The sequence below is a fragment of the Chiloscyllium plagiosum genome, unplaced genomic scaffold, assembly GCF_037043375.1.
Source record: "Chiloscyllium plagiosum isolate Xiang-an unplaced genomic scaffold, Cpla_swu_hap1 HiC_scaffold_31, whole genome shotgun sequence".
Lineage (NCBI taxonomy): Eukaryota > Metazoa > Chordata > Chondrichthyes > Orectolobiformes > Hemiscylliidae > Chiloscyllium > Chiloscyllium plagiosum.
In genome coordinates this window covers 30,243,101-30,257,121 of record NW_028270169.1, presented here as the reverse complement: position 1 = coordinate 30,257,121, position 14,021 = coordinate 30,243,101, and the positions used below count along the sequence as shown (strand labels likewise).

Sequence of the window (14,021 nt, the reverse complement as noted above, 5' to 3'; positions counted from 1 at the left end):
CCTAATTTCTTCTCTAGCTTCCCACAATGTCCTGGGATACATCTGATCAGGTCCCAGGGATTTATCTCACTTTACAAGTTTTAAGACCACCAATTGCAGACGACACTAAGGTCGGTGGAGTTGTGGATAGTGACGAAGGATGTTGTAGGTTACAGAGAGACATAGATAAGCTGCAGAGCTGGGCTGAGAGGTGGCAAATTGAGTTTAATGCGGACAAGTGTGAGGTGATTCACTTTGGTCGGATTAACCGGAATGCAAAGTACTGGGCTAATGGTAAGATTCTTGGTAGTGTAGATGAGCAGAGAGATCTCGGTGTCCAGGTACACAGATCCTTGAAAGTTGACAGGGTTGTTAAGAAGGCATACAGTGTTGTAGCTTTTATTAATAGAGGGATCGAGTTCCGGAACCATGAGGTTATGCTACAGCTGTACAAAACTCTGGTGCGGCCGCACTTGGAGTATTGTGTACATTTCTGGTCACCACATTATAAGAAGGATGTGGAAGCTTTGGAAAGGGGGCAGAGGAGATTTACTAGGATGTTGCCTGTTATGGAGGGAAGGTCTTACGAGGAAAGGCTGAGGGACTGGAGGCTGTTTTCGTTAGAGAGAAGAAGGTTGAGAGGTGACTTAATAGAGACATATAAGATAAGCAGAGGGTTAGATAGGGTGGACAGGGAGAGCCTTTTTCCAAGAATGGTGGCGGCGAGCACGAGCGGGCACAGCTTTAAACTGATGGGTGACAGATATAGGACAGATGTCAGAGGTAGTTTCTTTACTCAGAGAGTAGTAAGGGTACGGAATGCTTTGCTTGCAACGGTAGTAGATTCGCCAACTTTAAGTACATTTAATTGGTCATTGGACAAGCATATGGACGTACATGGAATAGTGTAGGTTAGATGGGCTTCAGATTGGTATGACAGGTCGGCGCAACATCGAGGCCCGAAAAGCCTGTACTGCGCTGTAATGTTCTATGTACCTTCTCCTCTGTAATGTGGACTCTTCTCAAGACATCACTATCTATTTCCCTGATTCACTAGCTTCCATGGCTTGCCCCGCAGTAAGTACAGATAGTATTCAAAGTTTGGGAGAATACAGATAGTAATTCTCCACAGAAAAAAAATATCCTCAATGTAAGGGGTCAATGTACTTGCACATCATTAGACTTCAGAAAATCACTATGTCAAAAAATACTTACAATGAGTGACTCCAGCCAGTGTTTGATAGAAGGTAGGTGTATCACTATCATCAGTAAGAGTGACACATACTCCCCCTGACAGCAGCCATCGAGCAAATGTGAAAGCATCCTTATTCTGAAGGAGCCAGTTCTTGAACTTCTCATAGTTTACCTTTTCACCCTAAATGGAAAGCAAAATGTAAAACTAGAATTGAATGTACAAAATATACAAAGTAATCATTATTACTTTCATAGAAAGGTAAAGTAACTGGACCAGCAATCCAAGAGGTTCAGACAAATGGTCCAGAGTCACAAGTCCAAACCTCACAAGACAGTTGCAGAGTTTCAGTTAATTAAATAAATACGTAATTTTAAAAAAGCAGCATCAGTTAGAATGACGTTACTGGCTTGCTACTGCCCTTGATGCAGGGAAAATATGTTATCATTACCCTGATTGGGCTATTTGCCAGCCCAGATGCACAGTGATCCACTTGGTTCTTAACTGCTCCCTGAAATGGCCTAACAAACCACACAGTTGTTACCATCTTCTCAAAGGGAAACAAAGGTGGACAATAAAAGTTGGCCTAGCTCTTGACACTTGGGTTGAAGAAGTGAAAAAAATTCAAGCATGCTCTGAAAAGTGGAACTCAAGAAGAGTTAAAAACAACATAAGTAACCATAGCTACCACAGTGTTTCACGTGTTTTTAGAGTTGATTTGAGCTTGTGAAGCCACACTGCATCAAATCAACAGTATTTAATGCACATAGGTCAGTCAGGTTAAGAAGCTTTATTCAAAGCACTTAAGTTTCAGATGACAAGTTCTGTAAGTTGTTACTTCCTTTCAACATTGAGCAGACAGCAATGTGGTTTAAAAAAATGATATTTAAACAATATTTTACATTTTTAAACATGAAAATCTTTTGTGCAGAAGTGATTATAGTTTCCACTTTTCACAGAGCAGTTATTTACAATACAATGGGGCGGCGCAGTGGCTCAGTAGTTAGCACTGCTGCCTCACAGCGCCAGAGACCCGGGTTTGATTCCCACCTCAGGCAACTGTAAGTATGGAATTTGCATATTCTCCCCATGTCAGCGTGGGTCTTCTCCGGGTGCTTCGGTTTCCTCCCAAAATCCAAAGATGTGCAGGTCAGGCGAATTGTCCATGCTAAATTGCCCATAGTGACAGGGGTAAATATAGGATAGGGAAATGTGTATGGATGGGTTACTCTTCGGAGAGTCGGTGTGAACTTGTTGGACCGAAGGGCCTGTTTCCATACTGTAGGGAATCTAATCTAATCTAATACTGGTACCAAGATCGGCTGACTGGCAGAAGGCAGAAAGTAGGGATAAAGGTGTCTTTTTCAGGTTGGCAGACAGTGACTAATGCAATTCGCAGGGATCTGTGTTGGTACCACAACTATTCACGTTATACATTAATGAAATAGGCTTTTGTGCTGAAATTCATTAAGTACTGACAAGACACCTCCAATAATCTGATCGCTATTATGATATGACTTTTTTAAATGTCCATGAGTAAATGTGATATTTTAATTTAGTTGAATAAGCTGTGTATGATCCCATAGTTTCTTCTGCATGACAGCAAATCTAAAGCAGCAACAATTATTGCTTTTTAAATTATATAACTATATAATTAGAATTATATAATTATGTAACAAGAAATATATTTAGAAAAATAGCGAAATCAAATTTGAAAAAAAGTGTGTTGACAACTAAAATCTGTATTTTCTTAATCTACTAAACAAAATAACTCGTAAAATTATTGTCCACAAAGCCACTACAGTGGCCAGGCTGTACACAGTATATTATCATAAGAAATAGATGGCGGTCATCAAGCCTGCCCTGCTATTCAACAATATCATAGATGATAGGATTACAGCCTGACCTCTAGTTTTCTTCGACTCTGATAACCCTCAACTGTCTTGTCAATCAAAATTTTGTTCAACACATCTTTGTGTATTTTATATATATTATATATGACCCAATGTCCACTGACTGCTCATTTTTTTTAAACAGGGCAACCGTTTCATCACAAGTATAGACCCAGTGAACTTTCTCTGAACTGCTTCCAAAGCATATCATCTCCTTAAGCAAAGAGACCAAAACTCTGCACAGTATCCCAGTCAACAATCTAATTCGTAGTTTATGTTAATATATACAGAAAATATTTATCTGTGAAGATTGTTATAAAAGTAAAGTAATTAAATGCTGAACTTTAGTGACTGCCAGAATAACTGAAGAATTAGAAGCTCAAAAGGTCACATACATTTGTGAAATGAAGTCAAAATAGAAGAGATGGCACTATAAAATAGGTGAGTCTGCTTGCGGTCATTGGCTGGAGGTCAGCTGAAGATTGGCAGAGCAAGCTACACTGTGTGGAGGTGGGTAGCATCAATTTATGCGGGTATTTGCTGAAGCAGGTTTTTAGTTGCAGTTTCGATCTTAAAGTTGAACAAAGGAGAGCCAGTAGACATGATCTATTTGGATTTTCAGAAAGTCTTTGAAAAGATGCTGCACAGGAGGCTGCTAAATAAGGCAAGGTACTGGCATGGATGGAGGACTGACTGACTAGCACAAGGCAGACAGTAGGGATAAACGGATCTTTTTCAGGATGGCAGCCAGTGACTAGTGGAGTTTTCATAGGGATCAGTATTGGTACCACAAGTATTCATGTCATCCATTAATGATCGGGGCAAAGGAAGTGAGGGTGCTGTTGCTAAGTTTATGGATGACACAAAACTAGATGAAGGGACAAATAGTGGAGGGGAAATGGGGAGGCTGTCTGGCAGAAGGCAGAAAGTAGGGATAAAGGTGTCTCTTACCACAGGCTAAGAGAATGGGTGAAAAACTGGCAGTTGTAATACAATGTGTTAAAGTGTGAGGTTATGCACTTTACTAGGAAAAATAGAAACACGGACTGTCTTCTAAACAGAGAAATCTGTAGCACAAACAGACATGGAAGTCCTAGTTCAGGAATCTTTTAAGGTTAACCTGCAGATTTACTTGGCAGTTAGGAAGAAAATGCAATATTGGCAATCATTTCAAGAGGGTGCAAATAAAAGAGCAGAGATGTACTGTCTAGGCTGTATAGGTTCTGGTCAAACAGCATTTGGAACATTCAGTGTAGTTTTGGGCCCTGTAACTAAGGAAGGATGTACTCGCATTGGAGGAGGTCCAGAAAATGTTCACCAGAATGATTCCAGGGATGAAGGGGCTGTTATATAAGGGACGATTTGAGGACTCTGGATCTGTACTCAATGGAATTTAGAAGGATTACAGGAGGAACCGGATTGAAACTTACAGAATAGTGACAAGCCTGGATAGAGTGGATGAGGAGAAAATGTTGCCACTAGCAGGAGAGACTAGGACCCAAGGGCATAGCCTCAAAACGAGGGGACGACCTTTCAGAATGGAGAGGAGAAGGAATTTCTCTGGCCAGAAGGTGTGTAAGCTATGGAACTCATTGCTGCAGAGGGCTGTAGAGGAAAGTCATTTAGTGTATTTAAGACAGAGATAGATAGGTGCTAGACTGATAAAATGATCAAGGGTTTCAGGGAGAAGGCAGAAGAATGGGATTGAGAAACATATTAATTTATGATCAAACGGCAAAGCGGACCCAATGAGCCCAATGGCATAATTCTGTTTCTATATTGGTGAGATAATGGCTTAGTGGTATTATCGCTGGATTGTTAATCCAGAGATTCCAGGGACCTAGGTCTGTATCATGCCACAGCAGATGGCAGAATTTTAATTATTTAAATATCTGAAATTAAGAGTACAATGGTGACCATGTGTCAATTGTCAGAAAAACCTATCTGGTTCACTGATGCCCTACAGGGAAGGAAAATGCCATCCTTACCTAGTCTGGCTTACATGTGACTCCAGACCAACAGCAATGTGACTGACATTCAACTGCCCTCTGGGCAAATAGGGATGAGCAATAACTGCTGGCCTCATCAGTGACGCCCACATCCCATGAATTAATATTAAAAAAAAACATGGTCATGTGATTTGTAACTCGGAAGTTTGCCAAGATAAATGATAGTTAGACTTACCCTGCAATCACTATAAGTCATTACTTTAACCAGCAACTGCATCAAATGAGGGATTTAAATTTCAGTTTGAATCTTATGAGCACAAAATCTGGAAGGTTGCCTACTTTGAAGCTAATTGGAGAATCTGCAGTGTCCTCACATCAAGTTGTAAGAAAATAACAAGTAGATTAGCTTTAGGAAGTAGTGAAAAAGTAATCAGAACAAGGGATTGAGAAATACACATTCAAGAGATTGTAAATTCAAGTTTTACCTCTGATAATAACTTAAAGTTCTACTTCTGAGGAAGATGCTCCAGAGGTTTATGGCATATTTGAGAATGGTTTCTACAGAATTAAATTACTTGAAAACTGATGGGTCTTTTAAGAGCGCATAACCTATATAGCTATACACCATTTTAGGACTTTTTCTAAAATTTCATTATTGCAACAATATTCATTTTGTTAAAGTGTGAAATCTTGTGGTGTAGTTCTGTTGAAACAAGTTATTTGGATTTATTTTTAAATGCTGAAGGTTGCTGCAATCCATTCAGCTTAGTCTACCTTAATCATGTTCCCTAAATAGATCATAATGTTCCTTACATGCATATTGTTTGTAGACTTATTGTATATTCCACTTTCTTTATAACAAAAAACCTGATTGTCTGTGGATTTCTTTATTTGTAGGTTTAAAATAATTGGAAAATATGGTGCAGTCTTCTAGTTACACATCTAGCAGTTCAAATTTAGGGCTTAAACTGGAACAACATTTGTCATTGCACTTAAAGAAACTCCAGGTTGCCAAATATTTGGCAGTCTCCCAGCCCGGTGTGGCCTCAGCATGGACTTCTGGTCTGAGGTAATTCCAGAGTGGCTGTCTGGCCTCAAGGTGAAGCCTGCCATGGTCTGGAGTCAAGGTCCAGCACGGACTGGAGGTTATATGCCAGCGTGGATTAGGTTGGAAGGACTGTTGTTACAAACTTTTTATTTCTCTATTTGTTAATTTATTCTTTGATCTGTAATGCTAGACATCTTATTTCCTTATTTTTGTATTCCTTTTCCAGAACTTGTACTGAAGAAACGGTACCCACGTACCTTGTACCTAAGATGGTGCCATAATTGGTGACTTTGAGTATGCGACAATAAAGCTAATTCAATTCAATGCAATTCTATTCAATTCAAATATTTAGAAGCTAAAATATCAGGACTAATCAATTCATATAACAAATGAAATATTCTGGGAAAGATGATGTGGCATGGCAAAAAAAATCTACTCTAGGGGTCAGTTAGGTTGAATAAATTATATGGACTGTTTATGGTTTATGAATTGAATTTGCTCTGGTGTTATTTTTATTTGCAGGGCACTGGCAGAGACACTTCCAAGGCGATAAAACCACCAAGCGGAATTACTTTCAATTACTTTCCTCTTTATTCCCAACCTAGGTTAGCAGCATCACAACAATGATTTAAGATCATAATATTGTCAACTTTGAGAGATAGTTTTCTATCACTTGTTCAACTTGGTTGCCTGTTAGCTTAGTAATCATATATGCAAGCAAAAACTGGAAAGCAAAATGTATGAACTAAAGAAAAAGAGAAGAATATTAAGGAGCAATTGGAATTTCTCAGTACTAAGATTGATCAGAGTTAACTTGAGCAGAAGTTCTACGCTACGAACACCATCCCCCCACATAGCATTTAGTTCCATTCATTTTGACCAGAATGAAATTTCAATTAAACATAATTCTCAAAAAAAAATCAAGAGGTCATAAGATAAAATTTATCTTTAGTTCACTGCCCTATAGTGTTCCTAACATTTTTTTCAGAAGCACTGAGAATGACAACATTACATCTACTTATCTGCAGGATACAATATGAAGAAAACATAGCTTGTCAGCAAAGCATTGAATATTTCAGTATGCTGCAGCAAATAAAATATTGTTTTGGGCAGCTGGTGGTACAATGGCAGAGGAGAATTTGCAGCATAATGCACAGAAGGCGAAAGAGGTCTTCAAGTAGGAACCATCACTAAGAATAAACCTGTAACAGACTCAAGGTGAATCATTCTTTGAGTATTTTGTGTCAATAGATGAATAAAGGTTACAATCTCAAGTATATCATGCTAACTTACATTTGGTTGCAGAAATGGGATGGGATGCTGGGTTTCAACTAACTTCTGTTTGAAGGAGGCAATATATGTCAGAGGTTTATATGAGACATAATCTGTGAAAGATGGGAAACCAAAAAGGAAGATATTGACAGCTCTAGAAACAGCAAGGGTAGCAACAGGGATTTCAACAGCAGTGTGGATGAGATTACCCAAGTTGTTGAAATGAATATAAACAATCTTGGCAAGAGACTTGATGCTACACTTGATGCTTAGCTTTGGGTCAAACAGTTTCTGAACACTTTGTCTTGTCTGACAATCTGTGTCACATTTCTATTACCACCATATTATTCATAAAAACATTTATTGTGACATCATTTCCAAGGACTAGAAATTAACATTCTAGAAAGCAAGAGAGATCAGGTTAGGGCCAGTGGAGACAATAAAGGAGCAATAGGAAGAAGTCAAAGAAAATAAATTCCACAGAGCAAGTTGATCGCTGGGTAAAAAGTGATAGAGGCAAAGGCTCTACAGAACCAAGATTCTGGTGGAAATTCGCATCTTTACCAACATAGCAGATTTGATCTCAGCAATATGGACTGCATACCCATAAAAATACCTCAAGATTCACTCAATTCATCCTGAAAAACTAAAGTCAAAAATCAAAAATACAGTTAGCCATGCATTCAAAACTAGCAAGATCCAGAGTCACATGTGGCTATTTCTGATCATGTGATTTCAAAACATGTTGGAATACAACCAGAACAATCTGCAGCAATAAAGTTTTTCAATTCTTTCTAATAAAATGTATAATCCTCTCTGACAGGACAATGTAATATCACAAATACTTGATTAAAAAATCATAACTGGGCAGTTCAGTTTTAAATCCAGGAAAGGTGTCAATGCAGGACAATTTTTTTTTGAATAGCAACAGAATGTAATTGAATTGTATTTTGCTGTAATTGTAATTACTGCTTCTGCTATTTCAAGATTAGCTCGGAAACATTGTTTAGATTTGTGGACAACTGAATGAATGACAGGGTGACTCTATTATTTGAACATTAGATCTGAAGATGAAACCACTAAAAAGGATTATGATAATATTTCAATGCTTGATTCTCACTGCTACATTTCTCAAGCTATCCAAGTTCCTCTTGGATAGCCAAGAAACCAAGTCACAAGAATACAGGCCTGTTCACTGCTGATTTCAGACATTTATCTTTCCAGAGACTATTTGACATTATACTTAATGTAGAGTTGAATAGGACATGTGCCGTTTGTTGTCAGAGGTGATTCTGACATCAGCTAAGCTAGTTTCATGATCAAAATGTCAGGTGGCCTGCAATCCAGGTTTTTAATGGTATATTTAAACAATTCAATTGTCAGCTATTTATCAAAGAAAGACTTATATTTCCAAAATATCTTTCATGACCACTAGACATTCCAAAGGGCTTAATGTTCTAAGAAAGACTTTGGAAGTATAGTCACTATTGCAATGTGGAAAAGGCAGCAATCAAATTACACACAGTAAGTTCCTAAAAACAGCAATATAATAAGAACTAAACAATCTATTTTTGTGATCTTAATTAGGAAATGACTGTTGGCAAGTATATAATGGATAATTTCACTTATTTGAAAAGGTGTCATGATGTCTCGAGAGAACAGATAAGGCCTTGGTTTAATATTTCAGCTGAAAGATCACAGTATTTCCTCATTTATCAATGTTAGCCTCAAATTTGTATTCAATTCCTGGAGTCCTTTTTGAACTTGGAACATGGGTTGCATGGACGAGTTTAACTGAAGAGTTTGTTTCTGTGCTGTATAACTCTGAGATGCAAGTATTGTACCTGTTGAGCCAAGGTTAACACTAAAGTCAATTTATATTTAAATTCAACATCTTTGAAGTAGTTCTTTGTGATGCTCAAGGTTTAAATATTTTCATCCATCTTTTCTTAGTGAGTATCATTCCTTGGATGCCTGCCACCAAGTAATGATTCTTGTCCATATATTTTGAGAAGCTAAAAACATTTGGACCTCACCTGATGTCTGAATATATGAATTTTGAGAGAGATTTCAGAAGAATGGTCAGTTCCTGTAGCTCAGAAATGCTGAATTCCCTTCCCATCACTCTAAGATCAAACAAAAGCTTACATTGTGAAGACTTCCCTGCTACAATTAGCTCAGTTGCACATCCTTGCAAATAATTGACATGTGATGTACAAAACTTGCATTCAAAGGTATCATGCCTTTTCATTTGTTTGTTCTTCAGTACTAACTTAGACAAGACATTCTTGAAAACTTTCCCATTGTAAATGCTATTCCAAAGCTGTTTATGGAGCAGCCAACACAATGCAAAAATTATTTCTTGTAGACCTTGTGTACAATGGATTTCACGAGATATTCAAAAAGAATCAAATGAATGTGTTACCTTTCGACACAACGACTCTAATACACTTTTGGATAGCCCCTCACACGCCATCTTCTCAAAATACGAAACCACCCAAAACATTGTCACTGCAGACTCAACCCTTACCATGTCCCACCCATTGATCACCTCTGCATTAGCCAAAGTATATCACTGCGCAGTCAAGCAATGCCGAAAACTCAAAGACAACCATCAAGTATCTATTTAATGTTTTGACATCAATTTCAAATAGTGGATTAGTAGCGTCTAATTAACATTTATATATTAAAATAAACTTTACAATTTTTGTGGTAAAGGAATGAAAAATGATCCATTACAGGCAGCATCAAATTTTAAAAAAGATAAACTGGGCACAAATCCTACTACAATTTGGTAGAGCTGTGCCATTAAGCAGAGTTAACACACACAATTCTTTGGACGCAATTCAGAGGAGGTTCACTAGATTGGTTTCAGAGATGAAGGGTTTGTCTTATAAAGAGAGATTGAGTGGTTTAGGCCTATACTCCCTGGAGTTTAGAAGAATGAGAGGAGATATAATTGAGGTTTCTAAGATGCTAACGGAGATTGACAAAGTAGATGTGGAGAGGATGTTCCCTCTCATCAGGCAAACTAGAACAAAAGGTAGAAAAATGCAGAAATTTACCAAAGATTCTCAAACAGCACCTTCGAAACCCATAACCACTTCCATCCAGAAGGGCAGCAGATGCATGGGAGCACTACCACCTTCAAGTTCCCCTCCATGCCACTCACCATCCTTACTTGGAAATATACTGCCATTCCTTCATTGTCACTGGGTCAAAATCGTGGAATTCCCTCCCTAATAGAATTATGGGTCAATTAATAGCAGTGTCAGCAATGATTCAAGGCAGCAGCTCACCTCTACCTTCTCAAGAGCAACGAGGGACAGGGAATAAATGTTGGCTGGCCAGTGACCCCCCCCACATCCCACATATGAATAAAAAAACGTTTATGGATAAGGGTTAGCAGATTTAAAACAGAGGTAAGGAGAAATTACTATTCAGAGTAATGAATACATGGAAGCTATTACCCCAGAGTGTGGTGGATAATGGAAAATTGAATTTGCGTACATTTAAGGAGATGGATTTTTAATCAGTACTGTATTTAAGAGCTTTGGAGAGCAGGCAGGAAAGTGGAATCAAAAGAAAATCTGCAAGTTGAAATGGCGGAGTGGGCTCAATGGGCTGAATTGCCTACTCCTGTTCCAAATTCTTGTGAGATGCTCCAGATGAGAAGCAGCACAAGTATGAGCTTAAAGCTCTTAATTTTACATTCCAAGGACAGGGGTTGCAGGCCAGAAATATTCACTAACACTCCCTTGAGGCACTTCCAATAAATGAGCCAACTAGGGATTGAGAAAGTCACTGTATTTAGAAGACATCTTGAGTCAAAATAGCCTTGGAAAAACAAGTTCCAGATTTCCATATATCCCTTCTGTTCCACATGAAGACATGACCACTGTGTTTTGTGTCTTTCAACCATACTTTTAGATATTAGAGTTAAGCTTTATCACATAGGAGTCTGCAATACAATAAAATAATTTCAGCTAAAGTTCTGACTTTATTCTGAAAATAGATGTCAATGGGGCCAAAAGTTGAAGTGAACATTTAAACTGATTAATGTACAATAATGCTTTTTAAATGGTTAGATTTGAAAAGTATGAACAATAAGTAATGTGAAATGGCAAAAATAATTTCAGTATCACTAAAAAGCAAATACCATTAACTAATGCATGCCTTTAAGTGTTTCTGTAACCTAACTCACATTGGATGCAGGAAATCAATGCAGAAACCTGCATTCTGGCCAAGCAGATTTAGAGGTTGAGGGATAGAACAAGTGTTTTTGGAGAGAGGTTTGTGTGTATGGAGTCCTTAATGTTTGCTTAGTCAAGGGAGTGCAACAATCACCTTATCTTAGTTGGAAATTGGAACTGGGGGTTTATGTGGCGGAAGGGGATGGAGGGGGTAATTACTCATTTTAGAACAAAACAAGTGTCAGAGATGGAGTACAACAATCCTGGCATTAATTTTATTTTAAAACATTATTCACATTGGCAGGTTATCAAACTGATTGCTTTCTATTATTGGTTGCTCGCCAACTGTTCTCTGAAGTGATATACATTTTCTGTCTGATTAAATACAAAAGGATTGTTGAAGATTCAGTCTGGAACAGTAGCTTAATCCTAGGTGATGCAATATTTAAATTATGTAATTCTGCAAATGAAAAGGCAATAAAATTTGCAGTCTTGAGATTACTCATTTATTTTAATTATGTAAGATAAAAATAAGAAAACACTATTTTTAACGTATGCTGATATTTCCACTCTCAGAATACATAATAGTGATACTTAACAAAACAAAATGAAATGACAAATTCAACTTGGCCTGAGAAATATTTCTCAAGGATCATCAACAGGCAGAACAAAATTCCCTTGACAAAATAGAAAACATTGAATTTCCCCAGAATATCTTCAGGGAAATCCCATAATTGACAACAAAAAAAAAATATAAATAAGTGCACATAACTCCAATACAGCTCTGACACTTACATTTTCTATACTTCTCTAATTTCACTTGTTAAAAAAGTGAAATCAAGTTATTGGGCACTGAAATGTTTCTCATTCTTGATGAACTCTGATAACAAAATAAGAAAGGCAGTCAATATTTATAGTTACAAGAAAACAGTCTGCAATGTAACAGTGGAAATGAGAAGAAATATTTCTTATTGAGCTGTGGTCTGACATTTGTTACCGAAAAAGAGTGGTAGAAGCAACTGAATGATAACTTTTAAATAGGAAATTAAGACTTCTTAAAAAAAAAAAATTAAATGAAATGTTATGTCCTCAAATTTCTTAAGGATGCATGCCAATACTTGAGATGTGAAAATGTTTGTTCAAGCTAATGGTAAAGGCCTTTTTTTGAATTCAAAAGCCTTGAGTTAACTTTTCTCTGGTGTATTCTCCATGGCAATGCCTTGATCAAAGTCCACTTGGCAACTGATCAGCGCACAGTTTTTGATGGAGTATAAATCGTTATTCCCTCTACATCTTGGTATTCTTACATCTGTCCTGATGAGTGTACAAAGAAAAGATTTGACAGCATATCACTTTTTGCAGCAAAGAAAAATTAATTGCAGACTAATGATGCTCAGTCATGTAGATGACAGGCTTTGAACCTACTTACTTACTGTCCTAGAAAAAGACAAACTGTGTTTGTTTGTTTGGGTGACATATGCTTGGAATGATCAACATAAATAGAGTCATACAACACGGAAACAGACCCAATGTTCCAACTTGTCTAAGCTAACCAGATATCCCAATCTGACCTCGTTCCATTTGCCAGCATTTGGCCCATATCCATCGAAACCCCACCTATTCATATATCTATCCAGATTCCTTTTAAATGTTGTAATTGCTCCCACCTCCACCACTTTGTGGCAGCTTGTTCCACATACACAACATCCTCTACCTCATGAGTTTATAAACCTCCATAAGGTCACCTCTCAGTCTCTCACACTCCAGAGATAAAAGCCTCAGCCTCTCCTATAACTCAAACCCTCCAGTCACAGCAACATCATTGTAAATCTTTTCTGCACCCTCTCAAGTGCAACATTCTTCCTACAGAAGTGCAACCAGAATTGTGGGTAGTATTCTTCAAGTGGCCTCATCAAAGTTCTGTCCAATTGCAAAATAACATCCCAACTCTTGTACTCAATGTTTTTACCAATGAAGGCAAGCGTGTCACCAGCGACTCCCCTTTCAAGGAACTATGCACCTGCACCCCTAGATCTCTTTGTCCGACAATACTCGTGAGGACCCTACCACGAACTGCCTAAGTCCTGCCCTGGTTTGCCTTAAAATACAATATCTCTCATTTATCTAAATTAAACTCATTCTGCACTCCTTGGCCCATCTGATCAAAGTTCCGTTGTGCTCAGAGGTCGTCATCTTCACTGTCCAGTCTTTTTTGGTATGAGTTGCAAACTTGGTAACCATATTCACATCCAAATCATTTATATGAATTACAAAAAGCAATGGACCCAACAGCGATCCTTGTGGCACACCACGGATCACTGGCCTCCAGTCTGAGAAGCAACCCGCCATCAACACCGTCTCCTACCTTTGAGCCAATTCTGTAAGCAATCAGCTAGTTCTCCCTAGATACCACGTGATCTATATTTACTAATCAGGTATCATGTCGAATCTTGATGAATACTTGCTGAAATCCATACAGACAATGGTTACCACTCT

General features: G+C 38.0%; 1 protein-coding gene across 4 annotated transcripts in view; it reads right to left on the bottom strand.

Annotated features, from left to right (window-relative positions):
• Positions 1-14,021, bottom strand: part of usp32 (ubiquitin specific peptidase 32) — a 214,057-nt gene that overhangs the window by 90,675 nt on the left and 109,361 nt on the right. For all 4 annotated transcript variants that reach the window (XM_087977391.1, XM_043718523.2, XM_043718524.2 and 1 more), the window contains exon 5: positions 1,195-1,354. In XM_087977391.1, the coding sequence (XP_087833517.1) occupies positions 1,195-1,354 (160 nt within the window). The remainder of the gene's footprint in view (positions 1-1,194; positions 1,355-14,021) is intronic.